Consider the following 26,283-nt stretch of genomic DNA (forward strand, 5'->3'; position numbering starts at 1 on the left):
ATTCTGGATTTAACTATTTCTGGACTGATCTCTGTGAAGAAACTATGTGGGTAAATGGGAGATGTAGTATAGAACTTCCCTTACATTGAGGGAAAACTGCCTCCAACAAAGACATTTTTATACCATCCTGTTCTCACTACTTTCTATTCTCTTATGTGTGCTCTAATTCACAGCAGGTTGCTCTAAATCCCAGTCTTGTGATTGCAAAGTTTTGGGCATGGAATAGCCCAGCTCCCATTGTGGGCTAGAGTGCATATGGCTGACTGGGAGGTAGGCAGTGGTGACATGGCAAATACCAGCACAAAGAGTCATTGTTAAAGTATTGAGGGGTTGCCTAGACCACCAGACAGAAAAGTTTGAAGTCCTAGGGTGAAATCCTAGCCCAAATGAAATTAGTGGGAGTACTGCAGGGGTGTGTCTACACAGCAAAGTTATTTCAGAATAAAAGCTGTTATTCCGAAATAACTCTGTGAACATCTATACAGCAATTCTGTTATTTCAAAATTATTTCGAAATAATGGCTTGTTCCAACTTCTATAACCTCATTCTATAAAGAATAATGCCTATTCCGAAATAGCTATGTCAAAATAAGGCATGTATAGACGCTCCACTTCTGCTATTTTGAAATAGCCCGTCACCAGGGCCATTCTAAGTTATTCCTCCTGAGGCTCTACATTGAGATAGCACGTCTACATTAGGGAAATCTGCCTCAGACTAACTTTGAGGCTTCACTGCAGTGTAGACATGCTATTTCAAAATAATAAATATTCCTGAATAGCTTATTCTGAAATAACTGTACAGTGCAGACATAGCCCAGATAAGTACCTTTGCCAGTAGCTGGAAACCATTGATCTAATATATGCTCCAGATTTTTGAAGCACATACTCCTGTAGAGACAAACTGCAATATGTAGCCCTGTAGTATCATCTGGTGCACAAAAGCAGTTATGTTCACAACTTTGCACCAGTACAAGGTAGTCACATACATGTGATGTGCTTATATTTCTGTGCTCTACACATCCATTACTAAAAGTTATGCTTAGGTAAATATTTCTCCAAGGACTCAGCACTAGTACCCCAGAGATAAGAGAGCACTGTATATCTGATTTCTTGGCGACTGACACAATATATGTGTTGGGTTTTTGTTGTTGTTGTTGTTTATTTTCAGTTCTAACTTCTGATGCCACATTGTTTAAATAGCATTTCTTGAACATTTCTGTAAATCATTCCTAGGGGGGGAACATTAGAATGCTCTTCTGTTTTAATAAGGGGCAAACTAACTACTAAGAGGAATCAATGAAACTGACTGTACACAAATTGTTGTCAACTGAATTTCCATACCTCCTATTATAGTTTGAATTAACTTTGTGTTACTGAAACTATCAAAAGTTACAGAGCTGTAACACTGAATATTTCAGGGTTTCAAGTAGCTTTTGTTTCTATAAGGCCACACGATCACACTTCTTTTCTGTTCTTAAAGATTATTTTAATTTCTAAAGAGGCACATTAATTGTTGAAGCTGCAACAGTTACAGTGGTACATCAGAAAGTATTTTAAGTGCTGCTCCCAGATTCCATCCCCAAAACGATGTGCAATTTACTTTAGAAACTCTGTTAAGTAAAGGTAGCTTCTCTGTTTCTAGTTAAAACAGCTTTTCGATTAAACACGTTTAGATCAGACTGATGTACACATTTAGGATCAATATTCATATTTAGGACCAATATTACCTGATGCTCAGCTTTCTCTGGGAAAGCCAGGATCCCAAATGTGGCATATATGTGAGACTGGGGAACTATGTGAGTAACTTGCAATTGGCCTGTACCAACAAGCAGCAAACTATATCTCTCCAATGGCTCAGCTGCTATCACAACACAACAGGGAACAGAGGAGACAAAGCAGGCTTCTTCCGTATTTCATCTATTTGCATGCCTGGACCCAGAGTCCATGTAACCCTCTCATGGCCGTAATATCTTTAGCTCCCATCCCACCCCCCTACGCAGGCATATAGTCCAAAGTCAAGGCAGATAGAATATTTGGTATCTGGCCACTTCAATCTCTGGCAATCACTCCATCTCATCTTCCTCCGTTCCTTTCCCACCTGCTTTTTGACTCTATAAATCAACAAGTTTCCTAAACCAGGCTGAATGATCACATCCTCCCTCATCTCAGGGTTCAATGTGTTTCTACATTCCAAATCTCAACAGCTGCTTATGTTCTGCCATTCTAATCTTTGTACTTTTAGCCCCAAATGACTTTTAATTCCAAAAATAAAACTGTCTTTTAAAATTATTGTTAAGCATTTAAAAGCAAGTTGTTTAAGGTCGCAGACATTCCCCCAAGGCATCATAATTTATCAATTCACAGAAAAGATTAAAACCCTATCCAAGACACTGAGAACCTTTCCACTAGCCTCTGTGGGCTTTGATTTAGACCTTTGGGCTCAGCCAATGCATAGGAAGTACTCAGCACATGACAGGATCAGGCCCAAGCAGGCAAAGGCACTAAAAGAAATGAGCTGTAATTGAGTTTTCAGATTACTGAATTCGTTTCCTGAGTCTAGTCTCTTGCCTGTTGTGTCATTGAGCAGATGCAAGTGCCATGTGTGTAGTGTCACTTTCGTGGTTGGGTGTTTGTTTTCTGCTAAGAGAAATTGGGTCTGTCCTGCAGCCATTATGCACACGGCATTCCCATTGATGTCAGTGGGAGAGCTGGGTGATTAGTGGCTAGATCAGGCCCTGATGGCATCATTCCAGGTAATTATTTTACTCCTCTGACTCTACTTAGACCTGACTTTGCTCAAAGTTTAAAGGGAGTCAGAGGCACATCGATTGGGAACAGAACCCAATTTGTCTCCTTCTCACTTGTGCTTGCCCCTACACACCCTTTTTCTCTGTATTTGAGGATGTTATTTGTACATATCTACACTTGACTCCCGATCTTAAAAATAAACGAGCAAATATAGGAAGAAAATCTCAGTGCTCACCGTTCTTCTAGGCTGGGCTTCTGACTGAGGAACATAATCTGTACCATCATTTCAAAGGCATTATGCCAGTCCCCCTTCCTATTTTGTTTCTCTCTCATCAAGAGGTATGTTGAATTCTTACATTAGCTTCACCACACATATTGCACGAATGTACATTGTATATTGCTGTCTGCCCCAAGCAACATATAGGGGATATTTAAACAGAAAGAGAGAGAGAGAGCCCTTTATGCAAATTAGCCTGGAATTGTAAATATTTTTATTTCTCCCTTAGGAAATGGCTCGTGGAAGAGAGGAGACAAACATGACCTTGAAGCAAAGCAAGCCTACTCATCCCTCCAAACAGTCACACTACTGAGGACAGTGAAACCTGAGTTTGAGAGGTTTTCCATGGAAGTGAAAAGTTCTGTTCAGAAAGAAGGTCTGAACGAGGATGATTACGTAAGTACTTGATTATGAGCCTACAGCTTTTAGCATCCTCAAAAACAGGCTCCTGATTAAATCAAAGGTGACAAAGTGGCCTATTCTGACTGTCAAAAACACCTTGGTTCTGATGTGAAACTCACTGTTACCTTTGTGAACTCTCTGGTAAGATGTTTTTCTCTCTGGCTAAAGAAATTGCTCTTTATGGTTGTCCACAGTCATCAGGCAGTACACAGGGGAGAGGCAGGAGAAACAGGGGCGCCACACTCCTCTAACACGTCCATCTTTCAGCACACTCCTTTTATTGGTAAAATATTTTTTCTTGATCTCTGTATATTCTCTCTTACTCCAGCTCTCCCTCATGCTTTTTCCTTCAGGGATATGGGGTCTTAGCAGGTTGTGCTTGACTGTTATATCAACTAAATTACATTTTTCTTGATCTTTAAGCTTACCATGCTAAAATTGTCTGTGTGCTTTTAACTGTTCGTATACCCACTGGAGGTATTCCACAAATCCTGTCAAGTGTTGTAAGGCTGGAAGTACCACAATGCTCCAAAGAGGGAGGGAAATACTATATTTCCTTTTACCATTCACCTCTAGAGCAAGATGCTTCTGGGAAACTGTAGTCTTAACTTACCATAGAGAAGCTCTAATTGAAAATCTAACACCTATTTGTGGTTTTAAATAGTGGGAAGGGTTATTTGGAATGTAAGGCCTTTTTGACACTGCTAGCGTATGTCTACACTACCCCCCTAGTTCGAACTAGGGGGGGTAATGTAGTCATACGGAGTTGCAAATGAAGCCCGGGATTTGAATTTCCCGGGCTTCATCTGCATGAAGCCGGCCGGCGCCCTTTTTAAATGCCGGCTAGTTCGGACTCCGTGTCGCGCGGCTACACGCAGCACGGACTAGCTAGTTTGGATGAGGCGTACAGCTAGTTCAGATTAGGAAACCTCATCCGAACTAGCTAGTCCGTGCCGCGTGTAGCCACGTGGCACTGAGTCCGAACGAGCTGGCATTTAAAAATGGCGCCGGCCGGCTTCATGCAAATGAAGCCCGGGAAATTCAAATCCCGGGCTTCATTTGCAAGTTCGTATGACTACATTAACCACCCCGCAGTTCGAACTAGGGGGGTAGAGTAGACATACCCCTACCGAGGAGGGTTTACAGTTACAGTTTGGGTTGTAATTCCAGCCACTTGAAAACATGCAAATCAGATGGAAATAGGTAGGCTGTGAATCCTAGAGAGCCTCGGTCACACCTGACTGCTACAATGACACAGAAAGCATGACTGAGCTCAAGTAGTACCCCGTCAATGGCACAGGAAGCCTGTTCAAGTTGCACATTTTTCCAGATGTAGTTGTAAGAGAGCACAACTCCCACAGGACATGAGGATAAGTATAATGCTGCCTTTGAAGTCTGTTAAGGAAAGTGACAAATGCTGACTCCCACCAGCAAGAACTGAAGACTTGCCAAGTTCAGCTAAACTAATGTTTGGAATGCAAGAGCAGCCCAATGGCCAGGGGAGTCAGCCCAGAAGTCAGTGAAGTCAAAAGCAGGCAAAGGTGGGTGGACTAGGGAAGGACAGTTTGGAAAGAAGGAGAGGCACTCTATGGTTCTGTAGGACATGGAGCCCACTTTGAAGTTAGGATATGTCTACACTATAGCGTTAATTCAAGTTATCTTAATTTGAAATAGTTAATTCAACTTAAGCTAATTCGAATTAACACGTCTACACACAAAATGCAGCTCGAATTAGCATTTTGCTAATTCGAAATACTGCATCCACACTGACTGGACACAGAATTGGATGTAAGGCCAGCCAGAACCAGGCCAGGCAGGGCATCAGGTCATGAGCGTCTGTGTGTGGCTGCCGGTTTTCAGGTATCCCTGCTTGCTTGCCTGCCTCGATGAGGGACAGCAAAGCATTTGTGTCTGTATGCTCTGGTTGCCCTCACTCGGGACACCACAGCACTCTGCAACATGGAGCCAGAGTTGCCCCTGGGCACTCTGGTGCTTCTCGTAAACGTGTTGCTGCGAGCCTGGCTGCACTTTCTGCAGGCTGCCATCCGGGAGGTCCATTGGGGGGCTGTCAGTATCCAGGAGGCCCTGCAGGAGACCTTCTACCCTGAGGAGCACTAAGAGCCTCCCTGGTCTGCCCCACTGGGGGCTTGTGCCTCATTCCTCCCTCACGTCCTTCCACTTACCCCTCCCTAACGCCCCTTCCTGATGTCAAATAAAAACACGTTTCTTGCCAAAAACAAACTCTCTCTGTTGACCAAAACTGGGGTGGGAATGAGGGTGAGAGAGGGGAGGGGGAAACCTGGGAGGAGGGAGCTGGAAGGGGGAGGAAGGGGGAGGGGAAGCTCAGGGTTGGGGAGTCTTGCCAGACCAACTTGATTTTCATGCAAACCTGCTCCTGGGTTCGCATGTGGCCTTTGGTGGTCAGGCTGTCAGTTTTCCTGCCATAGATGGCCGCGTTCCTCTGTCTAGTGTGGAGATCATGGACGGTGGGGGCTACCCCCCAAACCTGAGTACGGTCCACCCTGATCTCCGCCCTGGACCAGGAAGGCACCCGCCTTCTCCGGGCCCTGGCAGGCTCCTGGGAGCTGGCAGACTGCTCCTGGGGCGCAGTGGAGGTCTGGCTGCCAGTGGCTTGCTGGCTCATGTTTTGGGGCCACTGGGTCGGGGCAGTGACTGCTGGCTCTGGGCTGGCAGGCTTTGAGCTGGCACTGGCACTGTGGCCAGAGTCTGCCCCTTTAAGGGCTCCGGGGCTGGGGGGAGGGAGAAGAGTTTTCCTGGTTTGGTTTAGAGTGGCCACCAGGGGAAACTGGGAAGGCTGGAGGCCAGCTAATTCGGACTAAGCGTCTACACAGCGCTTATTCCAAATTAGCTAATTCGAGTTTGCCATTACTCCTTGTAGAATGAGGTTTACCAAACTCGAATTAAGTGCTCTGCTATTTAGAATTTAATTCAAAATAGCGGTTTGCTTGTGTAGACGCTCTGGAAGTTAACTTTGCAGTGTAGACATACCCTTAGAGAGGCCCATGCGTGTATCAGTTCAGCCTGGCTACAATGACACTGTCAGGAAAATATGACTCCCATTATAAAGTTCAGAATTAGCACAATGTGTGTGAGAGATCAGCAGGCTCCCTCACACGGGCAAACAAGAGTATTTGCATTTTTATGCTTACAAGGTACTGGCCTTCCTCCTTGTTTCCAGCTGGTACATTGCCCAGAAAGAAGCTAAAAATGCACAAAACATTCCTGATGTTGCTTTTCCACATAAGCAGTTGCTATCATTGATAAGAGACATCCCTATAGTCAAGAATGGTCAATGGCAACCTGACTGAGTGAGGAGGGGTTCAGAGACACACTCTCTCAAGGTCTTGGAATCCTTACCTTGTACCTATTTCTTTATGCAGTCTTTCATCGAACTCTAGTGACAGACGAACAAATGGTAGATTGAGTTTTTAAGAAGGCACTAGATCTTTTGCTCCCAAACTTTGTAATAAGGCAATCCATCAACTGCACTATGTCTTTTTTTATTATCCAAACCCCAGCAAATCCAGCCTAATTTCACCCCGACAGCAAGGGGAGGTCATTGGAGAATGAGCCAACTCTGCAGCAAAAGCTCCTGTCCTAAGGGCCTGACTCCTCCTTCCAGTCTTGGGATCTGGTGCAGGTTATTATCTACCTAAAAAAATGTTATTTCTCTACCTAAATAACAGAAATACTTGCCCAAAAGTCCAACACCCAACATGTTGCTCTTTAGAATATATGGTCACTTATATTGGAACTAAAATTTTCTGATAATATGGTCTTCACATTCTATCCTGCTACCCAATGCCAAACTCCAGGGTTGTGTCTACACTGGCGCGATCTTGCGCCAAAGCGGCCGTTCTTGCGCAAAAACTTGCTGCCTATCTACTCTGGCCGTGTGTTCTTGCACAAGTAAACTGACGTTCTACTGTATGAAATCAGGGCTTCTTGTGCAAGATGCACAAGTTTGCAGATGATACCAAACTGGGTGGGGTTGCGACTTCTTTGGAGGATAGGGACATAATTCAGAATGACCTTAGCAAGTTAGAGAAATGGTCGGAGGTAAACAGGATGAGGTTTAATAGAGAGAAATGCAAAGTGCTCCACTTAGGAAGGAACAATCAGTTCCATACATACAAGATGGGAAGCGACTGTCTAGGAAGGAGCATGGCGGAAAGGGATCTAGGGGTCATAGTGGACCACAAGTTGAATATGAGTCAACAGTGTGATGCTGTTGCAAAAAAAGCAAATATGATTCTAGGTTGTATTAACAGGTGTGTTGTAAGCAAAACTCGTGAAGTCATTCTGCCGCTCTACTCTGCACTAGTTAGGCCTCAGCTGGAGTACTGTGTCCAGTTCTGGGCGCCACATTTCAAGAAAGATGTGGAGAAATTGGAAAGGGTACAGAGAAGAGCGACAAGAATGATTAAAGGTTTAGAGAACATGACCTATGAAGCCAGGCTTCATGAACTGGGCTTGTTTAGTTTGGAAAAAAGAAGATTAAGGGGGGACATGATAGCGGCTTTCAAATATCTAAAAGGGTGTCACAAGGAGGAAGGAGAAAATTTGTTCCTCTTGGTTTCTGAGGACAGGACAAGGAGTAATGGGCTTAAAGTGCAGCAGGGGAGGTTTCGATTGGACATTAGGAAAAAATTCCTAACTGTCAGGGTGGTCAAATATTGGAATAAATTGCCAAGGGAGGTGGTGGAATCTCCCTCTCTGGAGATATTTAAGAACAGGTTAGATAGACATCTGTCAGGGATGGTGTAGACGGAGCTTGATCCTGCCTTGAGGGCAGGGGGCTGGACTCGATGACCTCTCGAGGTCCCTTCCAGTCCTATGATTCTATGATTCTATGAAGAACTATGATGCTCCCGCTCAGGAATAAGCCCTTTTGTGCAACTGTTCTTGTGCAAAAGGCCAGTGTAGACAGGCAACACGAATTTATTGCGCAAGAAGCCCCTATGGTTAAAATGGCCATCAGAGCTTTCTTGTGCAAGAGAGCGTCTACACTGGCATGGATGTTCTTGCGCAAAAGCACATCTCTTGCACAAAAGCACATGCCAGTGTAGACACTCTCTTGCACAACTACTTTAATGCAAGAACTCTTGCACTAATGAGTTTTTGTGCAAGATCATGCCAGTCTAGACGTAGCCTAATTGACTAAGTAGATGTAGGATTAGCCCCTACAGCAGGCGCTTAACTCCTTTAGAAGTCTATTTGGACTTGCTTGCTCCTCTGCACTGTGGGATCAGGTCCTTAGTAGTTGAAACTTCTCAATATCCATCTGGGATGGATAGTCATAGCTAGGGAAAGTAAAACAGCCTAATGTTACTAGCTAGTATATTGCCCCGTTACTGTCTGGGATATAAACAAGGTATTAATCAGCTACTCACAGAACACTCTGAACACTTGTAGAGTGATTTGAGGTGTTTGGATTAAAGGCATAACATAAGAGCTCTGAGATAAATGTGCCAGAGATGGTGATGGGCGTGATTTGCATTTATTTGACGTTAGCAATTGCAACTGCCTCTGTACTGGGGGGAGAATAACTTCAGACAGACATGTTGGTGTAAAAATGCTTAGCAAGAAACAGTATTTCAGTTCAAGTATATTCACAGTCCAATTTTATTAAATAACAGGGAGCACTTAATGCATTGGCTTAAGGCTTCAGTTTGCAACTTCTTAATGCTACCTCTGTTCCTGGCTTGGGGGTAGAATTCAATAAATGTTGTTTTTATATCTAACCCAGTATTCTGAGCTGGGATGATTTTATAACCTTGGATATTTGCTCGTTTGAGGTTAGCAGGCCACCCAGGGCTTGTTTTTTCTTCTTATTTAAAAGCTGAAAATTTAACTAATTAAATAAACATTCCAACCATGTTAACTGCACAGCAGCATTGTTTTTTGGGAAAGATGTGTGAGGTTTTTTCTTATCCACTAACCTCTTCCCAACATTCAAAATGAGCATCACAAAAAGGACAATGCCTGCAAAGCTCTCCCACCCAACAAATGAGAACAAAGGCAAAGCTAGCTACATTATTTAGATCAGCTAGACTCTACCTTTTACAATGTGCCAATCTATTATTTTTAAGGTTTAAGTCTTCTAAATGAGAAGGCCCAGAAGGGAAACCTCTAAAGAAACTCTCAGTGCTTCACCAATTATCTACAAAAGCTATGTGGGAGGTAGCAGTAGTCATAAAATGTATCACTTCATCCATAACATCCGTGCCAGACCCTTCCCCCACGTGTATTGCCTTACATCATCCTTTAATTGGGATTGTACACTCACAAAGATTGGGGGAAGAGAGAAATAAGCAATTCAGTAAAGTCACTGAAAGCAACAGGAAAAATATAAAACATATTCAATGGTGTATGTCCCATTTGTCTTCTCAGATCCAGCCAAGCAGGGCAAATGCACAGACAGGCTTTTGTGTCACTTTTGACTGCATCAGAATAGGAAAGAGTTTGGAGAGAAGGGGTTATGCCTCTGGCAGGGCATAATTTGTTCAAATGAATAGGTTTATTCAGTGTCTAGAGAGCTTTGCTAATTGTGTTTGAAAAAATAAAAGCAAACCTCATGTTTCTTTTAGTAGCAAGAAAAAATGAGTTCACATGCCATCTTATTAAGAAGAAGATTAATTCTATCAGCAAAACGTAATTAGGGATGTGGAGCCCAGTTGTGCACTCATTGAAGTCAGTGGGAGTTTTCCCACTGATTTTAATAGGAACAATGTTGGACTCCTGATACCTAAGTTTTTTTGATTTAGGAGCCACTCCAGTTTTTTTTTAATTGAGGATATTGCCTTTGTTGCTTTCCTAATGGTGAGAGAGACTAGTCTCAAACATATTTGTTTCTTAAACAAAAAATATTGAATATAGGTAAGTTGTTTGCAGTTGATTAGTACCATGAAAGGTAGGAAATATATTCTTCTTACTATTGATACTTGTTTAGTTTTTCTGTGGGTCTAGGGAGAGCGGAGAATCTCGGGGTATTTTTGAAGATGTTAAATCATGAACCAGTTAGTACAAAATTTTACTTATGATTTAAAAATAAAAACATTAGACTCACTGAAATGTACATGTTTAGAAAGTTAGTCTTGTATACTTGTATATTTCTCTCCAATCATTTTACTTTGGTTTCACAGTCGCATTTAATTTTAGTAAACAGACATATGCATTTACATCTGTGAAATATTAGAATGCAGGCAGCATATTTGTTCTTTAAAATACTAAGCAGATATGTCTATTATATGTCACTAACCAGGAAAAAAGATGTTGAAAATTGCAGGTCTTTTTATAGGTTTTTGTGCATTATGCTTTTAGCATTACCAAAAGCTAATACTGGGCCAGATCTTGTTCCCATTTAAATTCACAGGAATAGTGCCACTGATTTCCAAAGGAGTGCAGGGTTGGGCTTGTTTTGTTTGAACTAGAGTAGACCAAGCGTGTATTCTAGTTCATTTTGCATAAACTGACATTTAAAAAATCCAGGGCACTCACTGACTGACTTTTCTAGAAGCCAATAACTACATCCACTGCATTTCATAGTCCCAAAGTAGCTTATGAAAAATAACATTCAACTAGAAGTTCTTTATTTAACTGCACACAAAGCTAAACCCAGCAAAGATGAAGTCATTTGAACAAAAAGTCTGAGGGGATTTAGGTGATAAAGACCTCAGCAGTAGCAGCAAATATGGTAGCAAATAGCAATCCAGTGCCAAAAACAACTCCCCCCCCCCAAAAAAAAAACCAAAACCATCACACCCCACACACAAGGTGGCCATTTGATCCCTTTTTTTCCTCAGGACATAAGTGCTTGTCTCAACGGGTATTCAGGGATGTTACATCCCTGGACGCTCACATTCCAGCTACAGGGGAGGATTACTTTTATGAGCAGAGCTGCAGTCAGCTATGTTGGATTAAGATTTCAGCACGAGAGAATTTACTGGAGTCAAAAAGCTTGAGGTTGTTTTTTGTTTGTTTGTTTTTTTTAGAGATGTAACAGAAAATGTTCAGTTGAAAATTATGGCCCTGGCCTTCAAATCTGTCTATGTGGGCAGACCTGAACACCCATGATGAGGCCCAAATGGAGACAAGAGGTTACCTGTGCCAACTCTTAAGCAGTCTGGTTTTTTTACTAGCAGAGGATCTAGATCAGTGTCACTCCATTAATTTCAGTGAAGTTAATTTACACCAGAAATTACACCAGCTCAGGATCTGACTCCCTGACAGAAAGGGGAGGGGAGCTATAGTGGGGTCATCTACTTCCTATGTGCCCCTCACGATCTGGAGTGATAGTTTAAGCAGCCTGCCTCAGTTCCCCCCTCAGGGGGCTTCTTAAACTCCATCCAGGTTTTTCTCACCCATTCACCATCCTTTCTTGGGTGTCTTGAGTTTATTCACATAAATAAAGCTCCAGAATAAAACTCACAGTTCCAAAACATAGCCCATAGTTTTACCCTCTCATCAGGTCACACCCCAGCTTGTCCTGCCTCTAATCTAGGCATGGAAACCCCACACAGCACAGGACTTTCTGCTAGAGTCTGCTCATTTCCACGAACCTCCAACCCACACAGCTCCCAAGGACTTCCTGACTGGTGTGTTTCCTCCTTGGGCAGTTTATTCTCAGTGCCTGCCTGGTTGGAGCCTCAGGCTCTGGGTTTGATTTCCCACTCCAAGCCCCTGGTATCAGTAGGGTTACCATATTTCAGGTTCCCAAAAAGAGAAGATGCTACTGGAGTAGGAAAATTGGAGGGGAGTACAGTTGGAGATTCATGAAGTAGAAGTACTTACTGGAGGTGAAGGGCAGAGATACTCCCTGTCATGGTGGTAGGATGGCTGGCGCAAGCCCAGGATACATTAACAGCCATCAGTCAGTACTTCCCCACAGAAACCTTTCCCCCAGGGCTTAAAACCAAAGTCTGCGTGGACAGGATCTGGCAGTTGTGTCTTGCAGGAGAATGCTGCAGTCAGCTGTGGATGCAGGGATGGGACCAATCAGGAAGTGAACCAATAAGGATCTTTCTGAGCTGTGGCTTGTCTGCTCTGCAAAAGCTGTGGACATTTCCTGTTATTTGAAAAAAATCCCCCGGACAAAAGAGACTAAAAAAGAGGCAATGACTGAGAACATAGATGTACAGTAAGTCTAGTCAGGGCCTTGCAGAAGCCTTTCTGACTTCCTGCAGCCTCCTGAGCTTCCATTTTCATTGTAGCAACCCGATCCAATCCAGTGGTGCCTCTACGGTAGTCTGGGTTGGATGGATGGCCCTCAGCTATTCAGCATTTAGGGTATGTCTACACTAGCCCCCTAGTTCGAACTATGGAGGCTAATGTAGGCATTCGAAGTTGCAAATGAAGCCCGGGATTTAAATATCCCGGACTTCATTTGCATCTTCCCGGGCGCCGCCATTTCTAAAAGTCCCTTAGTCCGAACTCCATGCCCGCAGCTACACGCGGCACAGAGTAGGTAGTTCGAATTAGGATCTCTAATTCGAACTACTGGTACACCTCGTTCCACGCGGAGTAATGGTAGTTCGAATTAGAGATCCTAATTCGAACTACCTACTCCGTGCCGCGTGTAGCCGTGGGCACAGAGTTCAGACTAAAGGACGGGAAGATGCAAATGAAGCCCGGGATATTTAAATTTGCAACTTCATTTGCAACTTCGAATGCCTACATTAGCCTCCCTAGTTCGAACTAAGGGGCTAGTGTAGACATACCCTTAGGGAGCTTACCACCTGTCACAGGGGCTCTCTAGGACTAAATAGATGCTATTGATTTCTAGGGATGTTAGGTATCATGTAATTGAATAGGTGTGTAACCAATGAAATCTTAGCAGATACACGACTATTCGATAGTCCCCAGAGGCAGGGCCATCAGCCACTGTGCTCCCAGTCCCACCCCGAGACGCCCCCTGCCACCTTGCGCTGCTGCCTCTCTATCAGAGACAGCCGTGTGGGTTGGCAGGCAGGAGCAGGTCAGTGAGGAGAGTCAGTTTAAAAACCAGCTCACCATGCAGATCGGCTGCCTGCTGCCCCCCACTGCTACCTCTGATAGAGAGGCTGCAGCAGCACAGGGTGGCAGTAGCCCCTGTCCATAGGGGGGTTCAAGCTCCCCACTGACAGAGGCTGCTCCGCAGCAGCAGTCCCTTTCCGCAGGGAGCTTGAATTCCCCACAAACTGGAGCTGCTGCTATGGAGCAGCCTCTGTCTATAGTTAGTCCAGGTTGCTGAGGTCAGAGGCTTCTTCACAGCAGCCGTCCCTGCCCCACCACCACGCTATCAGAGGCAGCAGTGCAGGGGATGAGGGGAAGGTGGCACCAGGGAGCTGGCTTTTAAGGAGGCAGCAAAGGGGGGAAAGGGGGGAAGGTCAGGCAAGTCCGTGGAGCTGAGATGCACAGGGAGCCTGCTTGAAAGCCAGCTCCGTGTGTGTATCAGTTCCAGCCTACACCCCTCACCCTCCATGCTGCTGCCTCTCTCAATCAGAGGCAGCAGCATGGGGATGGTGGGGATCAGGCAGATCCAGTGTTCTTGGGGATATAGATTTTAAGTCAGATCCTCACAGGCATCAGCTCCTACTCCCTTCCCCCCCCCCCCCCCACTGCCTCCAAGACAGAGGCAGCAAGTGGGGGTGAGAGGGGACAGAATGTGTGTAGTTGACAAAATTAACCGATAAGCCCACAATGTGTGTAGTTGACAGAATTAACCAATAAGCCTAACTACACACATTGGTTCATCATATAGTTGTCTACACATTGACATCCCTATTGATTTTTATCCAGGCATATTCTGGGTTTGTGATCTTATGCCATATCCATATTTTTATTTACCAAGCGCTGACCGGGTGCTCAGTGCTGTACAGGACTGCTAAAGCAATTTGTGTAGTGGTGGGGAGGGAGGTGCCATTGAATCAAAGTATAAAGTCTGTATGTGATGGAAACCACTCGAAGCCAGAGGGTGTGGCAGTACCCCGTGTTCTAGCACCTATGGTGCTGTACATATCACACCCTGTTCCTATCTCAAGAGTTTATAATGTAAGTTCCTGATTCTTCTAACACTTAAAATAGTCCCATTTAATTCAACAGACCTATTCACGGGGATAAAGTTACTCACATGCATGACTGCTTGCAGGATTAGGAGCTCAACGGGCAGATGGAACATTATAAAGATGTCCAGGCCTGGTAAAGAAGATTAACATAGAAGGATGCTGGCTTTTATTGTTTTAAGAGATAGGTAACAAGCCAACTGACTTAACATTTCCTGTTATTTGAAAAAATCCCACAGATCAAGGGGACTCAAAAAAGAGGCAATGTCTGAGTAAGTCTAGTCAGGGTCATCCTGGCAGACCCCTTTTTGACTTCCTACAACTGACTTAGGAGGGTTAACATAGTGAGTTTGGTAGAAGCAATATATTTTTAGGATGGATTAGATGAACAAAGAGAATGAGAGTTCTCGTGCACACAAGCAATGGAAGAAGGTCTGGGAATCCCAGTAGAGGATCCTCCCCACATCTTTCTTCTTCCCTTGAATAGAGTTAAAGTATTTGGAGGAGGAATCCAAAAGGGAAACAAAAGGCTCAGTTCATTCCAAGGGGAAACCTAACATGTGAAAAGAGACTGACTGAAAAGACTGGGATTTTTTACTTCAGAGAGAAGATGAATAAGATGGGACATGAAAGATGGCCAGCTTGGAAATTTTTAGTCAGCTTTCTTCACAACACCAGAACAAGGGGACAGTCAGTCAGTGGAAGTGATAGGCAGAACATTAAACTGATTAAAGTAAATATTTCTTCCACCAAACTTTCAATTAGTTGGTTAGTCTGTCAAGCCAAGAATATAGCAGAATTCCAAAGAGGATGGGACATTTTTAGTGACAGAGGCAACATATGGGGAGAAGGGATGCAGGGTCACAAGGCCTCCCATCCTTCTGCCGGAGTTTCTTGTGCCCTGCCTGAATCTCACTTCATACCACTAAAACCTTTATATTACAGTTCCCCTCCCCCCCATTATGCATCATCTCTGTACACTGAGACTATCCAGAGCTATCATAGTAAAGCGTATAAAAAAGAATTCAAGAGTTTTGGAAGGGCTGTGAACCCACAAGCTACAGAGCATAATATAACCTCTAGCTAATGGGGATTGAGAAAAAACTTTCCTTACGGGCATTGCCATCCATATCTACCTTTGGCAGTGGGTTTTGCCCCCATCCTATGGGGCAGCCGATACTGTTCATTGTTAAAGAGAAGATATTGAATGATCATTTTGATCCTGTATAGCACTTTTTATGTCCTTAAGTTATTAACAAGTTTTGCATATGTGTGCAAGTGTGAAAGAAGGACTGCTATATTCAGAGTCCTGTTGATAGTAAAATGAGATACCATTGTAGACACTGAATGCATAGTTTGTTTGTGGCATTGTTTGCACTTCTAACCATTTAGTGCACAGATTTTGAAAGAACTTTTTGGTACATGTACACATACACACACACACATCCCCCTATCAACTACAATTGCAGCAATGCATTCAGTAGGCTTGTCAACTATTTATCCCATTGTGCATAATATGTTTTTTGAGGCACCAGGGCTTCTAGGAATTGTTCCTAACTTGATGCCACCATTTTTAGAAATGGGATTGGGAGGGCCCACTGAACCAGTGCAATACTTGTGGCTTGCATTCCTCCCTGGCAGGAGAAGTCATTGTAAACTTGCACCAGTTCAGCCAAACCACAGCTTAAAAACTTTTTTTCATGGTTTTCAACCAAACCTTGCAAAATGCCTGTGATGAGTGAGATACAAGTCATTGTACAAGTGGTATATGTTCATGTCATTGCAGGCAATGATTTCTTTCAGTGCTTTTTTTGCTTGGTATAAATAGGGCCAAAGAAAACAGATCCAATGGTCATGAAACCCTATTTCTTTTTGCACATTAGTGGACTTCAGTTTATGAATCTTTGGGTTCTGTAGTTAAAAGAAGTAGCTGTCAACCAAATAAACCGTATTAACCGAAACCCAGCATTTAAAAAATATATGAATGTAGAGACATATATAACAGCAGCCTGAACATTTGCATTAGTTACCTGCTATCAGGTTTTGCAAGATAGTATGCCCATTAACTCTGGTATTTAATGAGAAGCTCATTCACCATGACAACCCCGCCTTAGTGAGCTCTTCAGGTGCAGAGAGCATTCTTAAAGCAACACACATATCAATATAGTGGTCACCAACCAGTAGATCGGAATCTACTGGTAGATCTTGGAACCTTTGACAGGTGATCCTGAGAGGTTTGGCCAGGAGGCTGTCAAGTGCTGGCATTTCATCTGCCTCTCTCAGCTCTGCTATGCTGCTCCTGCCCTCTGCCTTAGAAGTGCTCCTCATTCCTGGGAGCCTGCTGCTTGCTGTGCAGGCACAGGAAGAAGAGGAGGGGGTGCTGATGTCAGGATGCCCCTCCCTCCACCATGTACCCCATCTCCACACAGCGGGGGAGGAGAGGCAGGGATAGAGAGAGTTTGCTGGCTGCTTTGGGAGTGGAGCAGGGCCAGAGGATGGATGAGCCTCCCTTAGACCGCTGCACCACCACCCAGAAGCCACCTGTGGTAAGTGGTGCACAGCTGGAGCCAGCATTCTGAACCCTGGCCCCAGTCCTGAACCCCTCCTGCACCCCAAGCCCCTACCCCAGCATGAGAAAAGTGAGTGAGATAGGGGAGGGAGGATGGAGTGAGCAGGGGCAAGACCTCTGAGGAGAGATGGGAAGGAGGCAGGGCAGGGGTATTTGGGTTTGAGGTGGATCCTGGATTGCACTTAAATTCAAAAAGTGATCTTATGCTTAAAAAGGTTGGAGATCACTGACGTAGAAGGTCTTCAGATAGCCATGAGACGTGAGCACATCCTACAATATTTTAAGTAATGGAACTCAGGGCTTGTTAGTTTTTTTCCCCTCTTCTGAGATGGTGAAAGTAGCAATACCCAGGGCAAGCCTCAGTACAATGAAACCTTCCAAATGACACAATTTGTAGAGCATAATCTGAAGCTAACTTTATTTTTTCATAACTTTGTGTCTCCATAGGAAAGTCTTATGATTTAATAGAGAATGGTACTAACTAGAATATTTTACCCAACCATTAGACACCAAGAGTAGGGATTATTTCCTGTAGATTTTAAGAATAATTAAACTAATAAGGCAGTCTGGAAACTAAAGAGAATTCTATTGACATTTCCTGGAGAAATTTGATAGGAAGCTTCTATAAGGAAGGCTTGGACAGCACTGAAAACAGATTCTTTCTGCATAACCTTTCTGCAGCTATGATGAATCAGGAGGGAACACTATAGTCTTTACACGTTGCTATAAATTGGCTCTAGTCATACCCTGGTATCAGGTTTGCTTAGCAGTTTTCAGATGCCATCAGCTTGTATGGAATAAATGTCCTGTGTTTATTTAAAGGCTTAGCATAGTAGAGTTGACTTCAGTATAACATTTCTACACCTCCCCAAATTTGGAGATTTTACTCAGTCTGGTATGAGAACTAGTTAGATATAATCCAAGAGCTATATAAAAATAAAGTATTTCAAATGATGTGAACTGTTTTTGTGATATTCAGCAGTACAGAATCCAGGCCCCCAATATATGTTACATGTGTACAAGGTCAGCACAGTAAATATTTAACAAAAAGTGTCCTTCCTATTTGTCCTATCCTGCCTGGGTTGAACCACTTAATTTATCTCAAGTGAAACTGAGTCTTTTAAATTTTCTGGTTACTTATTATTCTAAAGAACTGTGATTCATTCACACTTGCAAAACTGGCCTACTTCTGCAGTTTTTAATTTTTATGTAGGATCTAATAAAAACACTATTCTTTGGGTTACCAGATGACTAGATTTCCATTTTCAGCCACAGTGCACTAATGGTCACATTAAAAGCTATTCAAACTTCTTACCATTAAAATGTAAGCATTCACACAGCCAGTATTATATGTAGCCTTTGTAGACTGTCAGGAAGGTGATTGATGTGTTTGAAACAAAAGAATTTCTTCAGATGCATTTGCATTCAGCTGAAAAAAATATTTCTCATAATTTTTTCCATTAGAACTTTGCCAATGTAGGTAGAAATATAACATCTGTATACTTGCATGTTCAATGTTGTTATTACAGGAGTTAGTAATGATTTTTTTAAAAGAGGAGTGGAACATTTTAGATGAGTTTTTAATAATCAATTGACAGTAATGTTACACTTTGTTCCTCAGATCTAAAACACTGCTGTATAGACACTTAATTCATAGGGTTGTTCAAATATTATTGACTGACTACATGGTTAGGTGAATTTCACCATGTTTACAGGAAAACATTATTTGCCATCTAATATTTTCCAGTATTTGTCTAGTGCTGTATCTAGTTTATGTTAATGAATACTTTATTTGCTAAATAAAGAAAAAATTAATCTAATAAATTATTTATTTAATTATTTCTTTCCGGTGTCAAACAGTACTAGGGTATGTCTACACTACAGCACTAATTCGAACTAACTTAGTTCGAATTAGTTAATTCGAACTAAGCTAATTCGAATTAGCACATCCAGACTTAAAAACTAGTTCGAATTAGCGTTTTGCTAATTCGAACTAGCATGTCCACACTGAGTGGACCCTGAACCGAGGTTAAGGATGGCCGGAAGCAGTGCAGGCAGGGCATCAGATGAGGACTTAAAGCGTGGAGCTGCTGTCTCAGGCTAGCCGAGGGCTGTGCTTAAAGGGACCCGACCCCCACCCCAGACAGACAGTTCTCAGGGGTTCCCCGCTTGCAAAGCAGTCCTGGCTTGGAGTGCCCTGAGTGCAGGCTGCCATCCGGGGAGGGGGGTCAATCGGGGGGCTGCAGGAGAGCTTCCAGCCCGAGGAGCCTGCAGAGCCACCCCAGTCCTCCCCATCGGGGGCTCGTACCCCATTCCTCCCTCAGCCCCTTCCACTTACCCCTCCCTAGCCCCCCTACCTGATGTACAAAATAAAGGACACGTGTGTTCAAAAATAGAAACTCTGTTTATTGAACAAAACTCGGGGAGACTGGGAAAAGGAGGTGGGAGAGGGGAAGAGAGAGGCTGGGAGAGTGGAGGGCAACTAAAATGATCAGGGGTTTGGAACAGGTCCCATATGAAGACAGGCTAAAGAGACTGGGACTTTTCAGCTTACAAAAGAGGAGACGGAGGCGGGACAGGATAGAGGTCTATAAAAGCACGAGTGGTATGGCGAGGGTGCATAAAGAAAAGTTCTTCATTGCTTCCCATAATAGAAGGACTAAAGGACACCAAATGAAATGAATGAGTAGCAGGCTTCAAACTAATAACAGAAAGTTCTTCTTCACAAAGCAAATAGTCAACCTGTGGAACTCCTTGCCGCAGGAGGCTGTGAAGGCTAGAACTATAACAGAGTTTAAAGAGAAGTGAGATAAAGTCATGGAGGTTGGGTCCATGGAGTGGTATTAGCCAGGGGGTAGAAATGGTGTCCCTGGCCTCTGTTTGTGGAAGGCTGGAGATGGATGGCACGAGACAAATGGCTTGATCATTGTTTCGGTCCATCCCCTCCAGGGTCCCTAGTGTTGGCCACTGTTGGCAGACAGGCTACTGGGCTAGATGGACCTTTGGTCTGACCCAGTACGGCCATTCTAAGCTCAGGGCTCAGGGTCGGGGGTCTCACTGGACCACCCTGATTTTCATGCACACCTGCTCCTGCGTGGCCAGGCTGGCAGCTGTCCTGCCCTAGACGGCCACTTTCCTGTGCCTAGTGCGGAGGTCGTGGATGAGGTCCACGATGTCCGCACTAGACCAGGTGGGCGCCCGCCTCTTGCGGACCTGAGCAGGCTCCCGAGAGCCACCAGCCTGGTCCCGGGAAGAGGCGGAGGGCTGGGTGACAGCGGGTGGCTGGCTCGAGCCGTGCCAGGTGCAGGGTCTGCTGGCTGGGTGCTGGCAGACTTGCACCTGGCATGGGCACCGTAGCCAGCCCGTGCCCCTTTAAGGGCTCCAGGGCGGGGAGGGGGGCAGAAGAGTTTCCCTGGTGGTGCCCAGAGTGGCCACCAGGGAAAGCTGGGGAGGGCTAGCCTCCCACTAGTTCGAATTAAGAGGCTACACAGCCCTTAATTCAAACTAGTTAATTCGAACTAGGCGTTAGTCCTCGTGGAATGAGGTTTACCTAGTTCGAATTAAGCGCTCCGCTAGTTCGAATTAAGTTCGAACTAGCGGTTTGCATGTGTAGCGCCTATCAAAGTTAATTTAAACTCACGTCTGTTAGTTCGAATTAACTTTGTAGTGTAGACATACCCCTACTGATTAGTTAGGCCTGACAACACCTTGGCGGTAAATAAACATATCATAACTAAGCCACAGAGAGATATAATGACCTACCCATGATTATACTATATGTTAGATGAGAGCTAGGAATAGAAAATCTAGGAGTCCTGGGTGAAATCCTGGTCTTATTGAAGATAATGGCAAAATTCCCATTGCTTTCAGTGGAACCAGGATTTCCCCCCGATTTCCAGTTCCCTGCTCTGACCAACATTCCCTAATTCTGGAAGATAATGAGACTCCTGGGCTGCGTCTAGACTGGCAAGTTTTTGCTTTTGTGGAAAATCTTGTCAGCTGTCTACACTGGCCGCTTGAATTTCCGCAAGAACACTGACCATCTCATGTAAGATTCTCAGTGTTCTTGCGGAAATACTATGCTGCTCTCGTTCGGGCAAAAGCTTTTGCGCAAGAGGGCCAGTGTAGACAACGCGGTATTGTTTTGTGCAAAAAAGCCCCGAACGCGAAAATGGTGATCGGGGCTTTCTTGGCAAAACCGCATCTAGATTGGCACGACGCTTTTCTGCAAAAAGTGCTTTTGCGGAAAAGCGTCCGTGCCAATCTAGACGCTCTTTTCCGCAAATGCTTTTAACGGAAAACTTTTTTGTTAAAAACATTTGCAGAAAATTATGCCAGTCTAGACGTAGCCCTGATGTATAACCAAGGTATTTACCCTCTTCCTTGAGGACTCTATGGAGCACATAGCAGCCAATGTTAAAGACTCCCATTGACTTCAGTAGGTTTGGGATCAGGTCCCAAATCTACTGAAGCAGGGAGTCTTATTGCCATTAAGCATTTAGTAATCTTAATTCATAGATTAGTTTTAGGTTATATTTATGATGACTGCTGTTTGGTATGTTGGCAGCAGGCAGTGAATGGAAATTTAAGGTTATTTTCAGATAATCAGACCAAAGGAATGCACTAGTAAAAAAGTAGAGTAAGCAATAAATAAATAAAACAATGGGGAACCAGTATAATCATTGTGCCGGAGGGATTCTTCCTTGCACTTGTGTGTAATTTTCCATTGCTGTACTCTGTTCAGTTCTGCATTTTACTGTGTTCGTATCCTGCAGCTTAGAACTGAAATTGATTTATACTTTAAATCCCAATTGGAACAAAAGAGCTTGTGGATGTGCCAGATGGATGATGAAGAGTAAATTAACCACTTAATGATTATGAATGAAAAATAAGGAAGAACTAATCATAGAAATATAGGGTTGGAAGACAGGGGGGATCTCCTCTACTGCCCCCAACAATGAGGCAGGACCAAGAAATTGTAAACCAGTCCCTGATAGGTGTTTGTTTAACCTAGTCTTAAAAATCTCCAGGCTTAGTCTACACTGCAAGGTTTTTGTGCAAAAATTTTTGTTCAAAAACTTCTCGTGCAAAAACGCGTCCACACCTCAAAGCGCATCACAAAAGCAATGTGCTTTTGCACAAGAGAGAGTCCACACTGCATGGACATTCTTGTGCAAGAAAGCTCTGATGGCCATTCACAGAATGGCCATCAGAGCACCTGTGCTTTTGCCAGTAGGGGTTTCTTGTGCAAAAACCCTCTGGAGCGTCCACACCTACTTTTTTGCGCAAGAGCTGTAGCACAAAAAGGAGTTATTCCTCATGGGGAGAGGAATAACTCTACCGGCAAAAGCCCTCTGTCCTGTCAATTTTCTTGTGCAAAAATGCACTTGAGGTGTGGACACTCTGCTGTTTTTTGCACAAAAGCCTTGTAGTGTAGACATAGTCCCAGTGATTGGGATTCGTTTGGGAGCTTATTCGAGAACTTAACTATCCTTATAGCTTTCAAATATTTCCTAATATCTAACCTAAATGTACCTTGCTGTAGATAAAATAGATTACTTTGTGTCTTACCTTCAGTGGACATGGGAATAATTGATCAGACTCCCCTTTATAACAGTCTTAACATACCTGAAGACTTCTATCAGGTCTCCGTCTAAGTCTTCTTTTCTCAAGACTGAACATGCCCATTTTTAAAAACATTTCCTTATTATTCAGGCATTCTAAACCTTTATTTTCACTTCTGTAGCTTTCCTCTGGGTGCTTTTCAGTTTGTCTTCATCTTTCTGAAAGCGCAGGGTCCAAAACAGGATACAGTCCTCAAGCGGGGAGGCCTGACGAGTACTAAATAGACTGGCTTTGCAGCAGACCTTGATTCCTGAGATTTTCATCTATAGGTGCATTTCCCTACTTTGCTTATGAGTATGTCTTGTGGGACTGTGTCAAAGGCCTTACTAAAAAGCAAGATATATCATGTCTGCTGCTTCCACCTCTCACATAGGCCAATAACCCTGTCAACAAAGAAAATGTAGATTGGTTTGGCATGATTTGTTCTTGACAAATCCATGTTGGGTTTTCCTTTATCACCTTCTGATCCTCTCAGTACAGTAAAACTCCGATGGTCTGGCATCTGACGGTCCGGAACTCCTGATGGTTTGGCACCATCAGGAACCCGGAAGTGCTCCGGGCAGCCGGACCATTGGAGCTGCTCTGCCCCCAGCTTCCCCGATTCAGCCGCTGCTAAAACTGACCAGCACTGAATCCGGGAAGCAGGGGGCAGAACAGCTAGAGTGCTGCCGGGTAGGTCCAGTAGCGCTGCCCCTCGGGGCTGCGGAACCAACCCGGCAGCACCCCAGCTGTCCCGGATTCAGCCGCTGCTGAAATTGACCAGCGGCTGACTCCAGGAAGCCTGAGACAGAGCTGCTGTGCCCCAGCTTCCTGGAATCAGCTGCTGGTCAGTTTCAGCAGCAGCTGACTTGGGTACACCTGGGACAGAGCATCTGGGGTGCTGCTGGAAACCCCAGTGCATGGTGTGTACAGCTGCCTGGAGCCCCAGTGCTTGGCTGCCGAGTGTAGCCACCGCAGGGATGGCTGCCCAGTGGGTAGGCAGGGCATCGGGGCCAGCAGCAAGTGGGGAGCTGGCTGGGAGGCCAGCAGCTGGGTCAGGGGGGCTGGTGGCAAAGGTCCAAAAATGACCTCCCCTGGTCTGACAAAATCCCTCATCTGGGAGCAGTCAGGTCCTGAGGTTGCTGGACCAGTGAGCTCCCATGCTCCAGGATCTCAGTTATCAGTCCATGAGTTTTCAAGGATAATTACTAATGGCTCTGAGATTCTGCTTTGCTAATTCCTTAGGTACCATTGGGTTAATTTCATCAGGCCCTGCCAACTTGAATGCATGTAATTTATCAGCTATTACTTATCCTGTTCTTTTCCCGTTCTGCCTTGTATTCCTCCCCCTTGGTAATATTAATTGTGTTAAACATCTGGTCACAATTAACCTTTTTAGTGAAAACTGAAGCAAAACAAGCATTAAATGCTTCAGCCTGCTTGATGTCATCCATTATTCCTGCTAAGTTGTGGATCTGTGTTTTCCTTCAGCTTTCTCTTGCTCCTAATGTAGTTGTAGAATCTCCTGGTACTGCCTTTTTATGTCTCTGTCTATCTTTTCTTTGTTTTGGGATAGTTCACTGCTATGTCTTTAGTGCTGTGCTTTGAGAAACTGCCAGCTCTCCTGAATTCCTTTTTCTCTGAGCTTTTCTGCCTATGTGACCTTCCTACCGTATCTTTGAGTTTAATGATTTGAAGTCTGAATTAAAAGAAAGAAATACATGAATAAATATATTATGATACATTTGTCTTTATTAAATGACAATAACCTACCCAGGCAGAAAGCTTAAGTTCCCTGGAATCTGAGTAATTTTGTTAATGCTCACTAACAAGGGTGGTTTTCAAATTTTGTTTTAATAGATGTTTTATTGAACAGTTTGCCAGTTATGGCCCAAGTGTGATATTAAAATATATCATGGGGTAGCTATCATGGGTTAAATACTGCCCTGAGTCCACATGCAGAACTCTCATGGATAGCAAGTTCTAGGTAGCACATGGCTCAGTGTTTGTTGCAGATAATACTCTCGCTATTTAATTATATTTGTCTAGGCAAAACAGTAATGACAAATCCTGGGCTTGACTCATCCCTCTGGGGTAAAAGGTAACTGTGTCCAGGGCCAGCAGCAGCAGGTATATTACTGGAGGCAGCATATACGTCAACTCTTCCCTGCTTGTTAATCATATAGGCTGTGTCTAGACTGGCCAGTTTTCCGGAAAATCAGCTGCTTTTCTGGAAAAACTTGTCAGCTGTCTACACTGGCTGCTTGAATTTCCACAAAAGCACTGACTTTCTACTGTAAGAAATCAGCGCTTCTTGCGGAAATACTATTCTGCTCCCGTTCAGGCAAAAGTCCCTTTTGCGCAAAGCTTTTGCGCAAAAGGGCCAGTGTAGACAGCTGAGATTTGTTTTCCGCAAAAAAGCCCTGATCGCGAAAATGGCGATCGGGGCTTTTTTGCAGAAAAGCGCGTCTAGATTGGCACGGATGCTTTTCTGCAAAAAGTGCTTTTGCGGAAAAGCATCTGTGCCAATCTAGATGCTCTTTTCCAAAAATGCTTTTAACGGAAAACTCATAGTGTGTGTTGAGTGCTATGCAGTCTTGGTACCCTGCTCAGTGATGCATCTTGGAGCAAAAGTTACCTTTGATTACATTAGAGAAAATGTCTTGTTCAGTGGGAAGCAGTGTCCTGATCTGCGACGCTTCCCTCTGTGACCCTCCAATATCTGCAGAGGCACAGGTAAACATAGTAGCGGTGGCCCGCCAGAGACTAACCCTGTAGGCTGCCATTTTTTTATTGTCTACCCCTGATCTATAGTATAAGCCAGGGCTACTCAACTTTGGAAGCCCCAACGGCCACAATGATACTCACAGAACATGCACTGCAACTTAAGTGTGGTTGCATATATATATATATATATATATATATGCAAATAGCTTCTTTCACATCTTCTTACAAAGATTAAGGCAAAATTACGCAACACACAGGCCCAATTTAAGTCAGTTCTGCTGTAATTAATAAAATGCAATATTTACCTGATTTCCACCCATATGACAGCACTTTTAATGAGCAATGACAGTCCAGGAATTTAACTACTAGAATGCATATCAACAGAAGACCATTATATTGACTACTTTTTTGTTTTGGCTCCCACCCGTGGGCCACATGTTGAGCCCCATATAAACCCAAGTCACACTGCGGGTTGCAAACAAATGGGCCACGGGCCACATGCGGCCCATGGGCCACATGTTGAGTAGCCCTGGTATAAGCTTTAGTTGTGGGGAAGGCTAATTAAGCTACACACACAATAGAGGATGCCTGTTATTGCCATCCATTGATAGAACTTTGCTCAGTGTGAAATATAAAGTTGGTGTTTCATCTTTTGAAAAAAATATAATTGTGTATGAATATTTCTATAAAAGAGGATGATCCTTCACTGTTACATAAAGTCGCTACGGGCCTCATCCTGCAACTTAATTTAGGTGAGCAGCCCTAACGACTTCAGTAGGTATGACTCACCTGATTAAAGGTTGCATGATGCAGCCCTAAATCACTACATAATAAAATACCGTAACAACTAGTAAGCCTTGGAATGCTGTTTATCGTTTTGAAAGCCATTGCCTA

The 26,283-nt window shown here is 43.9% G+C and overlaps 1 protein-coding gene across 3 annotated transcripts in view; it reads left to right on the forward strand.

The window, feature by feature from the left end:
• NPR3 (natriuretic peptide receptor 3) overlaps window positions 1-26,283 on the forward strand; it is a 68,831-nt gene that overhangs the window by 10,363 nt on the left and 32,185 nt on the right. For all 3 annotated transcript variants that reach the window (XM_025181393.3, XM_025181394.3, XM_006116523.5), the window contains one exon: window positions 3,254-3,420. In XM_025181393.3, coding sequence (XP_025037178.1) covers window positions 3,254-3,420 — 167 coding nt within the window. The remainder of the gene's footprint in view (window positions 1-3,253; window positions 3,421-26,283) is intronic.

The sequence above is a fragment of the Pelodiscus sinensis genome, chromosome 6 (genome assembly GCF_052426305.1).
Source record: "Pelodiscus sinensis isolate ZL-2025 chromosome 6, ASM5242630v1, whole genome shotgun sequence".
NCBI lineage: Eukaryota > Metazoa > Chordata > Testudines > Trionychidae > Pelodiscus > Pelodiscus sinensis.